Here is a 20,179-nt window from a genome sequence, read left to right on the forward strand (position 1 = left end):
TCAAAACATGTAACCAGTAAAAATTTTTAAAGCGCCGCTCATGGGGATTTTTAGGTGCCGAAGTTTGGTGCCATTCCATGAGCGTGTGCAATTTTGAAGTATGACATGTTTGGGTATCTATTTACTTGGAATAACATTATCTTTCACATTATGCAAAAAAATTAGGCTAACTTTACTGTTTTATTTATTTATTTTTTTTTAATGCATGAAACAATTTTTTTCCCCAAAAAAAGCGTTTGAAAAATTGCTGCGTAAATACCGTGCGAGATAAAAACTTGCAACGACCGCCATTTATTCTCTAGGGTCTCTGCTAAAAAAACATATATAACTTTTGGAGGTTCTATGTAATTTTCTAGCAAAAAAAAATATGATTTTTACATATAGGAGAGAAATGTCACAATTGGTCTGGTAGGCAAGTGTTTAAGTGGTTAAACTCCTTTTAAATGGCCATCCTGCCCATTTTACAGAATGTACTCAAGCACAATGTTCACGGTCTGTGATTAACCATATCTTCAGAGGTGTAGCTTGAAGCGTGTGGGTCCTGTTACAAAGGTCGACATGGGCTGCTCCCTTCCACTACCACCTTCCACTTCTACCATGCACCAAGATACTCCAAGTGGATGAAGTGTTATTTAAGATCTTTATTTACATATTGAGAGAGTAATTCAAAAGATTTTTGGAGAAACTGTCCACATTTTGAGTTACCGCTACAATTTTTACAAATCAATTTTTACAAATCACACACACACACACACACACACACACACACACACACACACACACACACACACACACACACACACACACACACACACAGCTTTCTTTTGGTGGTACTTGATCGCCTCTGCATTTTTTTATTATTTTTTGCGCTTTAAACAAAAAGACAATTTTGAAAGAAAAGCAATATTTTTTACTTTCTGCTTTAAAACACACACCCAATAAAAAGGTGTAAAAAAAAAAAAAAAAAATCAAATTTCTTCATCAGTTTAGGTATTCTGCTACATGTTTTTGTAAAAAAAAAATCCCAAGGAGCGAATATTGATTGGTTTGCGCAAAAGTTATAGGGTCTACAAACTATGGGATATTTTTATGGAATTTTTTAAAATTTTTACTAGTAATGGCAATCAGCAACTTATAGCGGGACTGCGACATTGAGGCGGACAAATTAGACACAAAGTGACTTTTTAGGGACCAGTGACACCAATACAGTGAGTTTTTAGAAGTTCCTAATTGTGATGACGGACAAAAAAGAGTAGCTGCAGAAGCAGAGACGGATACTGACAATTTCAGCTCAGAAAATGATTCTGTTTAAATGTCCATTGAAACTTAGTCACACTCTCTTCTTAACGCTTCCCCCATCTTCAATTCTTTTTATGAGAATGTTTGTTTTTTTGTTTTTTATTTAATACTGTGGAGAGGAAATATGAAAAATTGTTACTTTTGGTTTTGAAAATTGTTTTGTGGAGGCTTTTTGGCTGTTCCACATAAACTAGTAAGCAGTTCAGGAGATTGTTGCTCCCTTTGTTACAAATAAATATTGTAAAAAAGAAAATTCTGTGTGTGATTGTTTGGCTACGCTATATTTTTAATGTGCTAGTTGTGATAATTTTGTGCCAAGTCAAATTATCCATAGTCATATTTTATGTTCCTAAAGTAACAGAATGACTTTCATTCTCGTTTGTTATTTTTATATGAAAATAGCAAACATGTCATGCTTACCTGCTCTGTGCAGTGGTTTTGCACAGAGCAGCCCCGATCCTTTTCTTCTCGTCCCTTGCCGGTATTCCTGGCCTCTCCCTCCTGCTTGGTGCCCTCACAGTAAGCAGCTTGCTGTGGGGGCACCCGAGCCACTGTTCTGTGTTTCCATTCAGACACAGAGCCTTGGCCTGGCTCGGTCCCGCCCCCTCTCTCTCCTCATTGGCTCAATGACTTTGACAGCAGTGGGAGCCAATGGCGCTGCTGCTGTGTCTCAGCCAATAAGAAGAGCGAGTCTCCAGCGTTTTGTGGATTTCATGCAACATCGCTGGATTGAGAGGGATCTCAGGTAAGTATTAGGGGGGCTGCTGCACACAGGTTTTTTTTATCTTAATGTAAAGAATGTATTCAGATAAACAAACTACTTTTACAACAAATTTAAACCTCTAATTGCTGTAGTACTGTGGCGCAATTGTGTGCATTTCACTGCAATTATAGGTTTAAATCAGGCGCTGAGGATGTGACATATCGCCTTCTCGCCACCTGTCAAACCTGCTCTAGTCTCTTTTCAGAGGAGCAACAGTGCCTGCTGCACTTGTGAATGAGCCCTAAGTTGCAGTCAATGGCAGCACTCTTAGGCTCATTCACACATGAGCTTGGGGTTGACCCTGCAGTTGAGCTGCAGTTTTACTGCCCCAATCCCTACCCCCTTTAGCTGCAGAGGCAGCAGCCAAGCGTGTACACTTGCCGCAGCAGAAATGATGCCCTCCGTCGCTTTCCGTGGGCGCTACCACTCACCAGTTGTGACCTATTCAAATAAATGGAGCCACTCTGTAAGCACCCTGCAACTACATGCTTGTGCAGTCTCCAATAGGTAAAGCAGATAGTGAGGAGGAGATAAAAAGTCTTACTGCCTGCTTTAACACCTTGGTCGCTGTACAGCGCAGTTTGTAAAGAAGTGTGCTATTTCTGTAGTAGATCCTCCTGTCTATGTCCTAAAACAACATCTCAGTGTTTTCCCAAAGGCTCTCTATATAATGTTGCATACCCAGCCCTACAACCAGCTCTCGCTGCAACTTCAGTATGTCAAACTGCAGCTAACTGAACTAAGATAATAAACAACTAACGTGACCCTGTGTTTCAAGATAATGCTGTTACGGAGCAATTAAAGCAGTTGCTTCTGTTCTGATTGAATATAAATTCACTGAATATTATGGCTTAAAGCTTGGGTGGGTGAAACTGCCTGCAAAATGCGCCTCACACCTATGCCCTTCCAAGGAAGACACTGGTTTGGTTGATTTAGACCCCTTTCACACTGGGGCGGTTTGCAGGCGGTATTGCGCTAAAAATACCGCCTGCAAACCGCCCCTAAACAGCCTCCGCTGTTTGTTCAGTGTGAAAGTCCGAGGGCTTTCACACTGAAGCGGTGCGCTGGCAGGACGGTGAAAAAAGTCCTGCAAACCGCTTCTTTGGAGCGGTGAAGGAGCGGTGTATTCACCGCTCCTAAACCGCTCCTGCCCATTGAAATCAATGGGACAGCGCGGCTATACCGCGGCTATAGCCACGCTGTACGAGTGATTTTAACCCTTTTTTTCGGCCGCCAGCGGGGGTTAAAACCGCACCGCTAGTGGCCGAATACAGCTGCAAGAACGACGGTACAGCAGTGCTAAAAATAGCGCTGTTGTACCGCCGACGCCCCCACCGCCCCAGTGTGAAAGGGGCCTAAGGCATTTGACTGATTTATCAAAGAGTTCTTGGGAAGAAAGGTTTGATTTCCACAATGTAAGATTCCTAAAAACCTTCCTCAGGAACCCCTAGCTCCTTAAAACCTAGAGCACCTGTCTGCTCTACACAGGCTTCAACCTTAAAACCTAAAGCGGGCTATAGATGTTAGTTTTTTTTTTTTTTGTTTTTTGATCAGCTGGCAGGCTGATTAAAAAAAAAAAGCCTGGGGTGGATTTCCCCATCCATACAAGCGAGACCGGTCGTGGTATACCAAAAAACTGCACTTTTTTTTTTTTTTTTTATACCGATAACCAGTTTACTACACTTTGCTTCATGGTCTTTGTCTTTTTAATTGCTTGCTGTTCTGAGAGATTGAGGCTCATCTTATTCCATTATTCCTACACTCCTACAAACTAGAAAAGCCACCTCTTGAAAAATTGCACTTGAAAGTGTACTTTGCATGGGGTGAGGCAGGGAAAATACATCTCTCAGGAATTATTGCTTGAGACTCATCCTGACCTTTCTTCAATCAGGTCTGGATTAACATTTGGCCTTGAGTTCTGTCAAAGGTCAAATCTTGGCTGCAGCGATTCATTTTACCAGAACAATTGCCTCTGGTTTCTTGATGTCAGCCTTTGTACAGGGTGTTGCCCACATGGTTCCACCTGTACCTCCACCAGTAACATGAGATCTTAACCTGGTTCTGTTGTCTCTTCAAAGACAATGCTTTTAAACCTTTCAGGGATATAGCTCTGTCAGCACTCTCCCACGAGGTTGTTTTCATTATTGCCATCGCCTTTGTGAGATGAGTTTAAGTGAGAGACTTTCTTGTGGAGATGGCTTTCTTGTTCCAAATAAGCACAAGGTTGTATTGAGGCCTGGGGTTTTCTTTCTCCATAAGGTGGTCTTTTTTCATTTCAACTTAACCAGTATGTTTGTTGTTCTTCCACCTTTTGCTTATAAAGTGTTAACTGTAGTTTGGCGCAATTGTTTAGATGCACTAGCAGATTTAAATACACTAACATTTCCCTCCCCATAGACTAGGGGTAGGCAACCTGGGGCCCTCCAGCTGTTGCAGAACTACAAGTCCCATCATGCCTCTGGGAGTAATTGTAACTGCCAGGCTTGCAATGCCTCATGGGAAATGCAGTTTGACAAAAGCAGGAGGGCTACTGGTTGCCTACCCCTGCCCTAGACTGACCATGCCCTAGACTGACAATGCTGCTGTCTAAATATGCTCACTGTGCGTCTTCATCCAGAGTAGAGCCATTCTAAGACCCCTTTCACACTGGGGCGGTGTTGGCGTTAGCGGTAAAGCACCGCTAGTTCTAGCAGCGCTTTTCGCCCGCTAGCGGGGCGATTTTAACTCCCCGCTAGTGGCCCAAAAATGGGTTAATAGCGCCCGTGTTGCTGCCCATTCATTTCAATGTATACACTGCTCCCGCACCAACCTAAAGATGCTGCTTCACAGGACTTTTTTTTTCCGTCCTGCAAGCGCACTGCCCCAGAGTGGAAGGACTTGGGCTTTCACCCCGGGGTGGCTTGAGAGGCTATTTTTAGCGCTAAAACCCCTGAAAAGCGCCCCAGTGTGAAATGGGTCTTATACAGGAGGTGCGTTACTGGCCAGATCACCAGGTAAAAACAGAGTGGGAAAAAAAAAGAAAATAAATGCTGTTGCTGCATTGTAATTCATCTTTGGTTTTGGGTTTAATGCTGAACAATTAAGAAAACAGGATTTTTTACTTACTGTAATATCAATTTCTTGGAGTTCATTAACGGACTCGGGTTTTATTATCGCTCATGGTGTTGCACAAAACTGAAGCATGTTGGGAGTAGGTGGGCTTTTACCAGGTGATTAGCAGCTTTTTGGTTGCCAGCGTCTTGTACTCCTGTAGATAGCAGTATAATCCTTAGGTCCCAGAATTCCTTTTGACCCTGTGTTCCTTAAAGCGTTTGTTACCCTAAAAAAAAAAATAAAAAAAAAAAAGGATCCTGTTCCTTTAAAGCATGTTATACAACACAGTGCCTGTGCTCTGTCATTTGGCCCCTTGTATCACCTGAAATGCCTGGTTCTGCCCTCCTCCTGTAAGCTGACCATGGTTTATCATAGCTGCTGAGCCCTGACACCGTGGTCAGTTTGTGCCTTCGTCATCAGCAGCTCTCCCCTTTGCTCTCTCCCCCTCCCCTGCCTGTCAGCTAGTGACCATGTTTGCCCCTCCACTCCTGCAGCTAAAATACCATTTACAGTGCCTTCCACATTTTGTCATGTCACAACCAAAAAATGTAAGTGTATTTTATTGGGATTTTATGTGATAGACCAACACAAGGCGGCACATAATTGTGAAGTGGAAGTAAAATAATAAATGGTTTTCAACATTTTTTACAAATACATATCTGAAAAGGGGGGGTGTGCATTTGTATTCGGCCCCTTTTACTCTGATACCTGTAATTAAAATCTAGTGGAACCAATTGCCTTCAGAAGTCGTCCAATTAGTAAAAAGGATCCACTTGTGTGTCATTTTAGGCTGGGTTCACACCTAAGGCGGATCCGTCGCACAGCAGGGGTCCGGTATCTCCTGGTTCACAGTTTCAGGTCCGATTTCAGCCCGAACTTTGGGCTGAATTCGGACCTGAAACGGACCAAAAAAGGCACACGTTTTTCCTGCAAAACGCACCAGACCTGCTGCGGAGATATGTGAACCGGCTCCATAGAGAGCCAGTCACATTCTCCTGCTTTGTGAATTGGATGTGGGGAAAATCCACATCCAATTCACATAAGTGTGAACCCAGCCTTAATCTTAGTATAAATACAGCTGTTCTATGAAGCCCTCAGAGGTTTGTTAGAGAACCTTGGTGAACAAACCGCATCATGAAGGCCAAGGAACACACCAGACAGGTCAGGGATAAAGTTGTGGAGAAGTTAAAAGCCGGGTTAAGTTATAAAAAAAATATCCCAAGCTTTGAACATCTCACGGAACACTGTTCAATCCATTATCCGAAAATGGAAATACTATGGCACAACTGCAAACCTAGCAAGACATGGCCATCCATCTAAACTGACAGGCCAGCAAAGCAGTCAAGTGGCCCATGATAACTCTTGAACTGCAGAGATCCACAGCTCAGGTGGGAGAATCTGTCCACAAGACAACTATTAGTGATGCACTTCACAAATCTGGCCTTTGTAGAAGAGTGGCAAGAATAAAGCCATTGTTGAAAGCCAGAAGTCCCCTTTGCAGTTTACGAGAAGCCATGTGGGGGACACAGCAAACATGTGGAAGAAGGTGCTCTGTTCAGATGAGACCAAAATTGAACTTTTTGGCCTAAAAGCAAAACGCTATGTGTGGCGGAAAACTAACACTGCGCATCACTCTGAACACACCATCTCCACCATGAAACGTGGCAGCATCATGTTGTGGGGATGCTTTTCTTCAGCAGGGACAGGGAAGCTGGTCAGAGTTGCTGGGAAGATGAATGGAGCCAAATGCAGGGCAATCTTAGAAGAAAACCTGTTAGTCTGCAAAAGACTTGAGACTGGGGTGAGGGTTCACCTTCCAGCAGGACAACGACTCTAAACATACAGCCAGAGCTACAATAAAATGGTTTAGATCCAAACATATTCATGTTTTAGAATGGCCCAGTCAAAGTCCAGACCTAAATCCAATTGAGAATCTGTGGCAAGACTTGAAAATTGCTGATCACAGACTCTCTCTATCCAATCTGAGCCATTTTGCAAAGAAGAATTGGCAAAATGTCACTCTCTAGATGTGCAAAGCTGGTAGAGACATACCCAAAAAGACTTGCAGCTGTAATTGCAGTGAAAGGTGGTTCTACAAAGTATTGACTCAGGGGGCTGAATACAAATGCACGCCACACTTTTCATGTATTTATTTATAACAAAAATTTTGAAAATCATTTATCATTTTCCTTCCACTTCACAATTATGTGCCACTTTGTGTTGGTCTATCACATAAAATCCCAATAAAATACATTTGTTTTTGGTTGTAACATGACAAAATATGGAAGATTTCAAGGGGTATGAATACTTTTTCAAAGCACTGTACATTTTTATATAATATGTTTCCTAATCCTGTGTGTGCATTTTATTTAAAAAAATGCCGTCTAAACCTTATGTCAGATCGCCATTTGGTGCTCATGTGAACGCCCACCTCTCTCCTCCACACCTCTCAAGACTGACATCAGCAGGGGATTCTAGGCCCCTCCCGTTGCAGCTGTCAGATGGAGAGAGGTGGCCGGTCACAACACTCTGAAATCAGGTATAGACGGCATTTTTTTTATAAAATGCACACACGGGCACACAGGATTAAGAAACTGAGAAGATTATCAAAAAAGTATATAGTGACTTAACAACCACTCTAATGAACTTCTAGAAAAGGAATTTGTGGTAAGTAGAAAATCCTGTTTTATCAGTAGTCTGTGTTTGTATAGGTGTTGCTAACCAATGTTGAAATTGCTTTCCCGATTAATTTTATTCTTTCTTTACTAATCACGATGAAATTTTAACTGCCTTTCTTTTCTTCTTGCGTGCTTCATTTTCTACGTAAAGTGGTTGCTTAGATTTAAGGTAAGACTCTGTGTAGGTGTGAATGTCTACAATTTTAAGTCTGTAGACCATACCCAAAATAAGATATGGTTTGAAAATAAATACTGTTCAGATGGTAAATATTTAATTACATTGTGTTCAAAAACTGCATAACCAATATTGCATTCCTGTTTTTAAATATTATTTTGATGCAGCCCTATAAATCTGCTGTGTTACACTAATTGATTTATGAATAATCAGCAATGTTATTTGCCTCTGTGTGATCTTGGAAGGAAATAATCCAGAAAGCTAATAAATTGTGCTGCTAAACACTCCTTTCATTATTATCCCCATTACAGGAAATAGAAAAACAAGATAATTTAGTAGCCTCAATGATATAAATGCCTTATTTGTTTTTATCCCCTTTAGACATGAAACAAAATATAAGAATGGTTTATTCACAGGGCTAACTGGAAGTAAAGTTCGGAAATACCACATTTTAAACATATTCAATACCATACATATAAGCTATTGTTTTGATAAACTTAAAATTGTACTGAATAGTGCATATTTTTTCTCTTAGAATTGTTTGTCTTCGAGATCTGTATTCTGCAGTAAGCACAGTGTTATTCTGGCGGTTATGCTGCATTTGGCACAGTCATGAGTACTGGCTTGTTGGTGCAGTTTTGAAGTAGGTAGAAGTAAGGGTAACAGGTGTCATTAAGCATTTCAGCCTATTGGTGAGATTACGCAGCAGAATAATAAAGTTTCACAATTCTTGCTAAAAAGGAGCTGATAAATATCTGAGTAGAGAAGGCTTAGAAGACCTGTCAGGTTTTTATTTCTGTGTTTCACTGTGGAAAAATGAAGTGGGGGGCGGCTTCCAGTAGGGGCACTTGTTGCAATAACAAATGAGAGAGAATTTCCCTTACGTTGAGACGTGTACCTCTCATCTGTTGTTTCTACAAGACGGGGAAACATATAGAAGTTCTATATCCAAAATGAAGAAAAATAGTAGTTTGGTTTTGGGTATTAGTGTTTATAGAGCTTTATTCATCATGTACAGTAACAAAAGCACTACATACCAATCTTACAAATGACGTAAAGAGACCAATATCACCTTTTGTGCTTGTTTTAGTAAAGTTTTAGTGCCCTGTGAAAGACAATATCTTAATATGTTAATCTACACACAATGAGATTCGTAAGTAATATTGTTACCCGCCTATCGGAGTTATTATGATGATTATTTTTTTTATTTAGATTTAGAGAGGTTATCCTTAGCCTCATACACATGATGAGAATATCATCCATATTTTTTTTTTTTTTTTTAAATGCTAGTCCAATATCGAAAATAAACAGGTTACTTTAAGTTACGAAAATTTTGTTACGTCAGAATACAACTTCGGAAATTATGTAATGTATGCGTGGTCTTGATCTGCTGATTTTTTTTTTTTTTTTTTTGTAAACCCTCGTGTTTTTTGAAAAAACTTCTGCCACTGACTGGCCCCCTAGCCCCCTCGTTTTACTCGCCTGAGTCCGCTCGTTCCCTCGACAGAGACGCGCTCTTCCTCTCTGCCCGTTGTCTCGGCACTTGATTGGATAGATAGCAGTGCAGCCATTGGCTCACGCTGCTGTCAATCAAATGCAATGATGCGGGGGCGGGGCCGAGTCCTGCATTCTGTGTGAACCTACACAGATGCAGGACTCGGGAGCGCGCCCGCACAGGTGTTCACCTTAGGAGAGCCTTCTCCAACATGTACACTTGATGCGGGTAGGAGCTACCATCGCCACCGGGGGACCCCAGAAGTCGAGGATCGGGGCCACTCTGTGCAAAACGAACTGCACAAAGGAGACAAGTATGACATGTTTGTTATTTAAAAAAAAAAGGGCGTTTACAACCCCTTTAAGAGGTGTTGTTGCATCACTTACATTTTTCTGTGCATGTTTGTAAACATAATTGAACGCCAAATGTGCGTGCATATTTCATACTGTAAAGCTCCATGGACACTGGGCTTAAATAATGTTAGTTTCCTTGGCAGAAAAATTGCTCATATAGAGCATTTTTTTGTATAAAGTTTTAGATGCGTTTAAGAGAGTTTAACGTTTTTTGTCAGAAAGCTTCAATCAGAAACACAAACCAGAAGGTTTTTTTCCTGCCTTGTTGAGCCCAAAATATGCCTGTAATCATCCTAATGTGCATGGACACATAGGATAACATTGAGCTGCTTCTACAGGCAGAACACAACTCCTGTAGAAGCAGAGATTTTTAAGCCAGTGTTCATGGAGCCTAACTTCTTCTCAAATTGTCTTTTCAGTTGCGGAATCTGTTCCTCGAGCATTTTAAAATACAGTTTTCAAAGTGTTGCACTGTTTATGAAACAAATTCTTACACTGTCAAACTCCACAGGCGTTGCCATTCTAATGCAGTATTGTCTTCCATTTTATTTAGGTTAGTACACAGAATATGAAGATGGGCGGATTGCCACGTACCACCCCACCTACCCAGAAGCCCCCTAGTCCACCAGTAGCCGGCAAAGGAACTCTTGGGTAATTATTTTGCTGTCCTAGTACAGGGATTACTGGAGTCATCACAGATGCATTGTATTCTGCTTAAGCTTAAAGGCTTCCTGGCTGTTATGTTGCCTAAGTAGTTTTCAGCTGATCTATATATATATATATATATATATCTATATATACTTTTTTATATATATTTTCAAAGGAAATGTTTAAATGTTTCATAAACATTTCAAAGTCTTTGTCCCACAAATATTTATAAATTCTGTCGGTGTTATGTATATGCATGTCATTATTCCACACAGCAATTGTTCTATGTTTGACCTTTAGAAGGCTTATCTTCTGCATGTTAACAAGAACAATTTATTATTTTTGAAACCAGTTATGAATACCTGTTTATTTCCTGCCCAACACCTTATAATAGAAGTGGCTTACTTAAAAAAAAAAATCAAATCCAAGGACATGCTTTTCTGCACTAATTATACTGCTTTGCCACTGTGACAGATTACACTGTCTTCTATGCATACAATGTATTACATTACGTAAATAATAGCTTTTGTAGACGTTCCCATTGGAAAGATCACATCTACATAATGAATTTTTCAATGCTTATCCTATTTCAGCTGACAACTAGTTCCCCAGATCATTTTTGTCTACATCACATTTTTATTTTCACGAACTTCACTCTGTGGCAAATCCCTTTTTGTTTGTGGAATTACAAGCCTGAATGTTGCCTGAGTTCTAAGTTCTCAACCAATGCTCTGCAAATGTTCTAGCAGTGAAGGGGTTGAAACGTGTGAATCTTAATTGAGGTTCGAGTCAGGCCTACATTCTTTTTCATCAGTTTTACAAGCTGTTCAAAAGTTGTTTGATTACACATAAACCCCTCCCATCGCAAGATTGAGATGTGGTGCTGTAACACGTTTTATCCTAATGTCCCACATTTTCGGGATATCATCTAGAGGTTTATTTTTTACTTTTTGTTTTTCTTCTTGAAGGCGACACTCACCTTATCGCACACTGGAGCCTGTGCGTCCCCCTGTCGTTCCAAATGACTATGTTCCCAGCCCCACACGTAACATGGCTCCCTCACAGCAACAGAGCCCTGTTAGAACAGCTTCAGTCAACCAGAGGAACCGCACATACAGGTATATGTAAGCTATATTAGCAATTGTGCCAAATGGTGGCTGGCGTATTCCTATAAACAACTCACCACATTTTATCAGGTTACTGAAGTCTGTTTTGAATTAGTGCTAAAATTTTTAAGTCCTAAATAAGATGAAAAAGGCCCACATTTAATTTCCTGATTAGGACGTTATTTTTATTATTGGACATTGGAGCTCACTGGCATTTTCTTCTGTGTAATTTTACACAACCTAAATTGTATACTAACTCCAGCTGAAAGACTTCTTCAGTTTTTGTAAGTTGGTGTAGTTTCATTGGAAACAAAAAAACTCTTGACCCACTGAAATTTAGTTTCTTACCTCTACTTTCAGAAAGACAATCAAATAATCCATTAATTTCATTTTTTTTTAAACCACTGCCATTCTTTTTGATGGCATCCCTTGTGAAAATGGGGCTTTTTGCTAGATATACACCCCCTTCATTTTACAAGCTTCTTCACTACTACAGAGCATCAGAAAGTATTTGGCACTGCCTGTGCTTGAAGATTTGGTTTGTGACCGGTGTTTTAGCATTTTTGTGTGTGATTTATTTTTCTTTTTAATATCCCCCCCAACTCCATGTAGGTCTTTTACATTGAGATCAGTCCTTTTGTGTGTCTTGTCCCAAAAGCATGTAGTACCAATCCTCTCAGATATGTTCTTTAGTTTCCTGCACAGATGTTTTTACTTTTTTTTTTTTTTAATGTTTGGCAAGGTTGACGTTGGAACTGTCTTTTATATTTTTAATTTTGCACAATATGTTTATAGTGGATTAAGTGATTTAAGTGTACCTAAACAGGGTTTGTTATACAATATGAAATTGGGAAAAACAGTAATAACTTTCAAACTGTATTGATCCAGATCAATCAAAGCTGAAATAAGATTTGCTGCTCCTGAGGATTATACTTGTATTGCATTATATAACCAAAAGAAAATTGCCTGAAAAAGAATATCATGGTTCTAAAGTAGAACTAATGCAAAATATATATTTTTTTTCATTTTAGATGAGGAAGGGAAGGTTATAATCCCCTGTAGGTTTTGTTTTTGTGTTTTTTTTTTTTTTTTTTTTTTTTGCCATCTTTGCCCCTTCAGAAATCTCCCTTCAGTTCCTATCCCATAGCTAAAACAGGAAGTGAGAGGAAATCCCTTCAAAGTGGGGGAATCCCGGGGTGGCACCAGGGTTACCAACAGGTGTCCTCATTGGAAGATTTCCCCTCTATTACTGTTCTTAAGTCAACTCAAAACGTGGGGTTTTCTTTCACTTTCAATTATTGATAAACAGCACAGATAGGGAGGGTGAATCTCCCTAATGGTGGCAAAGACGGCAATGAAGATTGACAGGTGTTCTAATCGTTCTCTACTCTATCCAAAACCTAAAAAAAAAAAAAAGTTTTGTCTTTAGTTACACCTTAATCAGATTCTGGTGGATTGAAGCGATCTACTTGATGATTTTCTCTGGGGCCATTGGTAAATCAATTGAAACATGTCAGTTGTGCCAGGCTCCCAGTCTAAGGGGCAGAATATCTTATATCATATATCTTATGTAAGGGCAGTTTTTTCTCACTCATTTCTTTGAAGAAAGACCACCTTAAGCTTTCTCTCTACATACATGCTGAGAATGCACTGGGAGGGGGGATTAGAGGCACATGCCATCCCAGCTTAATCTGGGAGAATGCAGTAGTAATTGAGGAAAATGAAAATGGCCAATCACTATTGCTCCTGCACTTGGCCAGGGGGAGTCTGCTGAGTTCTGCTGGTGCCTGTAGACCTTACCATTATCACTTGATCCTTTCAGTATTGACTGGTAAATTGTTTCCATGCCGTACAAGTTTTTTTTTTTTTTTTTTTTTTTTTCAAAACCATACTTTTTTTGCTCAAAAGTTGAGACTTTGAGCCTGTACATTATGAGAAAATCCAACCAATATAAAAAATACTTTCTCACTTTAATTTTTGAAACTTTGTTTTAAAGGTGTGCCCCTTGTTCATATCACAATATTAATATGCTCACCTAATGAAAGCTAAAGGCAATATGAAAAAGTTAGATCAGCCATAACAATCAGGGATAATCTTTCATGGTTCTGATGGCCTTATAATGATGAAAGATTAAAATATAGTTGATAATGTTTTATTGCATATTGCACTTTTATTTGTTTTTTTCTTTTAATGTGCTGACTTTTAACGATAATAGCGAAAATAGAACTGGTAGCTAAAGTCAATTCACTTTTATAGAACAACAAGGGAACCCCCTTTTTCAACTTTCATTCTATTAAATGTTCTGCCCTTGTTGTTTTAACTTTGGATCTGCCCTTGTTGTTTTAACTTTGGATAGTAAAACATTTTTTTTTTCTGCCAGTAAATACCTTATACAGCCCACTTCCTGTTGTCTGGTAAAAAGCCTAGGCTTATGACATCATGCACAGATCTCTCTCTCGTGAGAGTTTGCCAGGAAGGGAGAGGGGGGTGAGTCATAAGAGGGCCACTTAGAGCTGCAGGGCTGGAGATGTGTGTGTCTGTAAATCCAGGAAGTGAACAGGCAGCAGCTTCAGCTGCCCACAGTTAAAATGGTTGCAGCCAGACTTAGTGGAGGGAGATTTCTGCAGCATATTTGGCAAGTAAAGAATCACAGTATGTATAAAAAGAGATGCAAAGTGGTTGGAGGGAAGCTTCAGAATGGCAAAGAGTTTTTATTACAAATTATGTGAGCAGACTGCAGTTCCTCTTTAAGTGGGACTGTACTGTACAGGAAATTGGATGAAAACTGTGTTTATAAAAGTAACAAAACTTTATACAAAAATTAGACAAAGTAATTCACATTGTATTATTCATTTCACTGTTAGAACATTTTATTTATAAAAAAAATTGAGGCTAAGAAGTGACTGGCCATAGCATATTTCTTGTACACTGCTGTGTATCAAACAGGCTTTCTGTATTAAAAAAAAAATGTATTCGTAAATGGTGTCGTTTTGCAAAGTGTCCTGTTTTACTGATTAATAAATGTGCATCACTGTTTGTTTTTGGCTCTCTGTTTGCTCCTTGTAGCAGCAGTGGCAGTAGTGGCGGAAGTCATCCCAGTAGTCGGAGCAGCAGTCGGGAGAACAGTGGAAGTGGTAGTGTTGGTGTCCCGATTGCTGTCCCTACTCCTTCTCCTCCCAGTGTCTTTCCAGGTATGTTTTAAAGAAAATCAATTATCTCTTTACTTTGCCAGTTTTGTGATATTTGCATTACAGTAAAATAAAATAATTGCCTCATGAACAAAATGCTATGCTAATGACCTCTGCTTTGTATGCTTTTGCTGTGCGCAGTAGCTTTTTTTTCTATTTTACTTTTTGTATACATAAATTCTTGCATGCATTCTTTTATATCTCGATGCAATGTAGCAAATATTGTGAGCATCATATTGTTACTGATTCGAGCACATCATTTCTATAAAGATACCCATTGCTGTATGACATTGTTGTGTTTGTACCTGGTTCATTTTCTATCCTCTGTTTTAGCAAACCTCTTTTTAAAGATCAAAAAATGCTAGTATAAGTTATTTTCTTGAGGAAACTAGTTTTGCAGTTATACATTGATGGAGAAGGACTGTAAATCCATTAGATTCTGCATAAGCCGAAGAGTCTAGGTCCCCTATAAGAAATCTTTCATCTCCAACACATCAGTTCATCTAGTAATGTATAGCATTTCCTATATAAAACATTTAATCTCCCAGTTTCAAAAAGTGATCCAGTAAAGTCGGTTAGATGTAGTATTCAGTTTCATATAGCCAGTTTGATATTCAAAATGTTGCAGAATCACTAAGAAATAATCACCATTAAATCCCCAGTTCACTCCAATAGCAGTTACTTGAGAGTTTTCACTGCCGGAAGTCCCATGTCCAGTAATCATTAATAAATGTTGCCAGTAGCAGTAATTATCCAGCTAGATAACATCCAGCAGTACCAAGACATGCTAAGTGCTATTGCCTAACAGGGCACCGTATGATATTACAAATTGTTAGCCAAGCATAAGAGGCTTAGTAATACCTGAGGCTTAGTATATTTGATCCTGCTTTATCTTCCACAAAGTAGCGTATATTTAGTTGTGTAGCTATTCAGTTGGGATTTTAGGACTATGCAGCCCTTTTTATGTCCTTGGGAAAAAAAAAAACAATGAATAGAGCTTAAATATATATTCTGCCAGAAGAAGGTCTTGTGTCCTTTTAGGATACAGTGAGTTAAACTGTATTTCAATTTTATTTAGCATACATTTATGCTAGTGATAAAATACAAAAGTGCAACTTTTTGGTATAGACTTTGGTGAACACAATGCAAGTGTCATCTTCAATGTCATTGGTATTTTCTGCAAAATCCCTGAAATGGGATTGGTATTTGGCATTACCCAGGCTTTTATTTTACTTTCGTGTGCTGTGTTTACATACATCTTTAGCTCATTTTTGTATTTTAGTTGTGTAGTATATAATTTGATCCTGCAGAATGGCATTCACTGTTTTCTTCATAGATATGAAATGTAAAGGGGAAAAACTGTGCCTGTTTTAGTAATGATAATCATTGGTGCTCATGATTCACTGTATGTTTTCTCAAACAAATATCCAAAAATATGGAATCAAGTCTTTTCCTTTGCATGTATTCCATCCACTGCTGGCTGTGAATGGTGGCAGTACCTAGATCTGTTGACTAAATTCCTAACACTGAGCTTCATGAAAGCATTTCTGTTCCCACCTAACATGCTTTCTGTATTAACTTCACATCTTCCTCTCTCCACGTAGCCCCTGCTGGCTCAGCTGGCACTCCTCCCATCCCTGTTACCTCCACACCTGCCCCTATCCCTCATGCTCCTGCTACTGCCCCTCCCTCCTCAACTACCCCAGATGCTGCTGCAGGAGCTCAACCCCCTGCTGATGGTTTCACCTCTCCAACTCCCCCTGCTGTTTCCTCTGCTCCTTCTACAGGTGAGTGTGTGGATGAATCTAACAGTGTGGTGGTGACGTGGAACTGACCTCTAATATTTGTAAACTTCAGTGCAGTGAAATTTAAGTAAATGTTTAATAATGTGTCTACATTACCTAAAAAGGCCCTGTTGCCAGACCATTGATTTCAACAAACATCTTCCCATAATATTATATGTGCATTTATTGTATTTTATGAATGTTATTTATATGTAAAAACCTCACTTGTGTAGACATCCAAAAGCCCTGAGGCCGCTGCTGGGCACTGCCAGATATAATGTCTGTAGAACTGAAACTGTCACTCAGATGACACTATAGCATTTGCCTTTGCTCCTCCTCTTGACAGCTACATACGTTTTATGTAGGGAGAGAAGCTGGGCAATCACAGGCAGTACTTAGACACTCCCAGAAGATGAAAGGGTTATGACTTGCATTGAGGAAGGCAACTGTGCTGAGGAATTTATTTTATGGGAGTAGTCACATTTTCTAGCAAGATTAAAGGCATATTGTAATTGAATACCAATAATTTATGGTATGGAAAAACACAGCAAATATTTAAAATATTCGATTTTATTCTTTGCTTTTTTTTAAAGTTGGTGACATGGTCTCTTTAAGGTGGCAATACATGGAAGAATATATTTGTTCAACAAATAATCTCAACATTTTCACCCAAAATATACACTATATGTTCCGTGCATAATGGGTGACCTAACCATTACCTAGGAGGTAGTATTCGTTAGTGCCAGATTATCTATCTTTAATTTTCTCTTCAATAGCCAAAAACTGTCCAATTTGCTTGATCTATTGCAAGATGTGCTTTAAGCATATTTTCACAAACCCCACTATCTATTCCCATTCACATAGAATGCCTTAAAAAAAAAAAAAAAAAAAAAAAATTTTTTTTTCCTTTTACCACTTTAGTTTTTTTATTTTTTAGAATAAGGTATTGTGACTGACTGCAAGGCTTTGTAAGCAGTGTTAGAGTGAGCCTGTGCCAAGTTTGTCCTTGTTAACATCCACAGCAAACAGTACTTCCTCTGCACCTTTAATCCTTCATTAGAGCAGACAGGGTTAGAGCTACCTGCACAGTACAGACTAGGTTAATTATGACAAATTGAGCTCCTCCGTCCCCTCATAAACAGGGAATTTTCCTTGCTGGAGGATACGAATAGAGCATCTAAAATAAATTGCAATTTTCATTTTTTTTTAATGTTCAGGTATGTGTATTGGGAAATGTAAAAATATTAAGTAGTAAATTTGGCTGCAGAAGTGGAAATATACTTTAAGCTCTGCTTCTCTTCCTTTGCTAGATGGATGGTTCCATGTGGTGTGTTGAATTAAAAAAAAAAAAAGGGCATATCTCACAACTCTTATTCTCAATGACAGCTTTGCCTACCTGTGGCTAACATCCCCCTGACTCTGGAAATTCTGGGCTTAATAGCCAACTACACACAAAACAAAACCATTAGGCCTGCATGGCTGCATTGATTCAAATTGAACTTTTATCTCATGGTTTTTACAGTAGCAAGAATGAACTCCTAGTTTCAACTGCTGCAGTTATTACAAAGCCAAATTCTCTTGTCACCCTGCCCTGATACACTATCTACATTAATGATAAAACTGTGAATTCCAGCTGCCGTAGAGATCTAGCTTTATAGCTTTGTAGGTTGCAGCAGAGGTGCAAAATCTCTCTGCTTCTCTGTGAGAGGAAGCTTAGAGTAGTAAATTGATGGTGCTGGAACCATAGGATATTGGCTTGTGATTCTTTATTGCTGGAAGTTTAGTTAATATTGTGCTGATCGTGTCCCAGTGGGGCATCTGGATGATATGCTGGGGGCTTATTTGCACCAAGAAACTACCACAAAGACTCCAGAATGTAGAGACAATCTTTGAATCTGAAATTGAAGTGCCACGCTGGAATGTTAAATGCCAAAGGTAGATTTTATTCCAAACCTTAATTGGGCACAGAAGTCAAAATATTTCAGAGGCCCTTCGTCAGGACTTATGGAATTGTGGTATCTCTTCTTTGCTCAATTAGCTGCTGAAGGTTACCGAGTTCCTTTTTTGACAACATACCAGATTCAAAGTATAAGTCACTATCCACACAAATAGATCTCACAATTCCATAAGCCTTGATGAAAGCTCTTATACCTATAGTGTCTGGTATAAAACCTTACTTTGGACTCTAACATTCCAGTGTCTTTAACCCCTTCCCGACCAGCTGCCACAGATACACTGCGGCAGGTTGCCTCCCCTGTGAGAGTCGTCATAGCTGTAAGTCAGCTCTTTAAGATGCTTTAGAAGGCGCACGTGCCCGCAGCGTGTCCCCCGGAGCTGATGCTCGTGCCTGGTGGGCGCGATGACCGCCGCGCACCCCCAATAGCTCGTGACAGAGAGAGAACCAGGATCTGTGTGTGTAAACACAAATCCCAGTTCTCTCAGGGAAGAGGAGACCGATCGTGTGTTCCTACTAAGTAGGAACACCAATTGGTCGCATCCCCTAGACAGTCCCATCCCCCCACAAAACACACCTAGGGAACACGGTTAACCCCTTGATCACCCCCTAGTGTTAACCCCTTCCCCACCAATGACATTTATACAGTAATCAGTGGCTATTTTTAGCTCTGATCGCTGTATAAATGTCACTGGTCCCAAAAAAGTGTCAAAAGTGTCCGATCTGTTCACCGCAATGTCAGTCACGATAAAAATCGCTGATCACCGCCATTACTAGTAAAATAAATAAATTAAATAAAAATCCCATAAAGCTATCCCCTATTTTGTAGATGTTATAACGTTTGCACAAACCAATCAATATACGCTTATTGCGTTTTTTTTTTCCTTTTACGCCGAGGTGATCAAATACCACCAAAAGGAAGCTCTATTTGTGGGGAAAAAAGGACATTAATTTTGTTTGGGATCAACATAGCTAGACCGCGCAATTGTCAGTTAAAGCGACGCAGTGCCGTATCGCAAAAATGGCCTGGTCAGGAAGGGGGGAAATCCTTTTGAAAGAAAGAAAAAACGGGTTCAGTATACATTAGTGTTCAGTATACATTAGTGTTCAGTTTACATCAATGTAAAAGAGCCAACATTAAAAATAAAACAGCCTAGGCCTTTTTTCCTGCAGCCCAGGAGGTCAAAGGGGGGGGGGGGGCCACGAGCTCTCAACATGGGGGGGTGTTATGTTGATGAGGACAAGGGCCTCTTCCCTACAACCCAGGCCTGGTGGTTGTGGGTTGGTGGGGGAGTGACTTAATGGATAGATTTAAAACAGACAGCCTGTGTGAAAGGGACCTTAGTTTTATGTGAAGTTGAAATTTAGCTTGGTATTAGGCAAGAATTTGATAATACTTTCTACATTGCCATGGGTGAATTCTTATACTTTAGTACCATTGCACAGTTGGACTTATTGTAGTCTAACATTCATCAATCTAGTACTGATTGTGTTGCATTTGTGTTATTATTGGACTATTCATAAAAAAAATAAAAAATTAAGAAGTACTGACAATGGTAAGTTTAATAAGTATTGAAGCTGTTTCAGTGCTTCTAGATCATCTGGGATATACTTATTTGTTTTACTACATATTTGGTATATGT

At 39.6% G+C, this 20,179-nt stretch overlaps 1 protein-coding gene across 28 annotated transcripts in view; it reads left to right on the forward strand.

Annotated features, from left to right (window-relative positions):
* The window catches only part of ABI2 (abl interactor 2), a 182,302-nt gene that overhangs the window by 114,719 nt on the left and 47,404 nt on the right, over positions 1-20,179 (forward strand). For 3 of the 28 annotated variants that reach the window (XM_073633320.1, XM_073633344.1, XM_073633324.1), the window contains exons 4-8: positions 7,985-8,002; positions 10,410-10,507; positions 11,473-11,622; positions 14,677-14,801; positions 16,403-16,585. In XM_073633320.1, the coding sequence (XP_073489421.1) occupies positions 7,985-8,002; positions 10,410-10,507; positions 11,473-11,622; positions 14,677-14,801; positions 16,403-16,585 (574 nt within the window). The remainder of the gene's footprint in view (positions 1-7,984; positions 8,003-10,409; positions 10,508-11,472; positions 11,623-14,676; positions 14,802-16,402; positions 16,586-20,179) is intronic. The other 25 variants (XM_073633321.1, XM_073633325.1, XM_073633331.1 and 22 more) reach the window with 13 other exon arrangements.

The sequence above is a fragment of the Aquarana catesbeiana genome, linkage group LG06, assembly GCF_042186555.1.
Source record: "Aquarana catesbeiana isolate 2022-GZ linkage group LG06, ASM4218655v1, whole genome shotgun sequence".
In the NCBI taxonomy this organism is placed as follows: domain Eukaryota; kingdom Metazoa; phylum Chordata; class Amphibia; order Anura; family Ranidae; genus Aquarana; species Aquarana catesbeiana.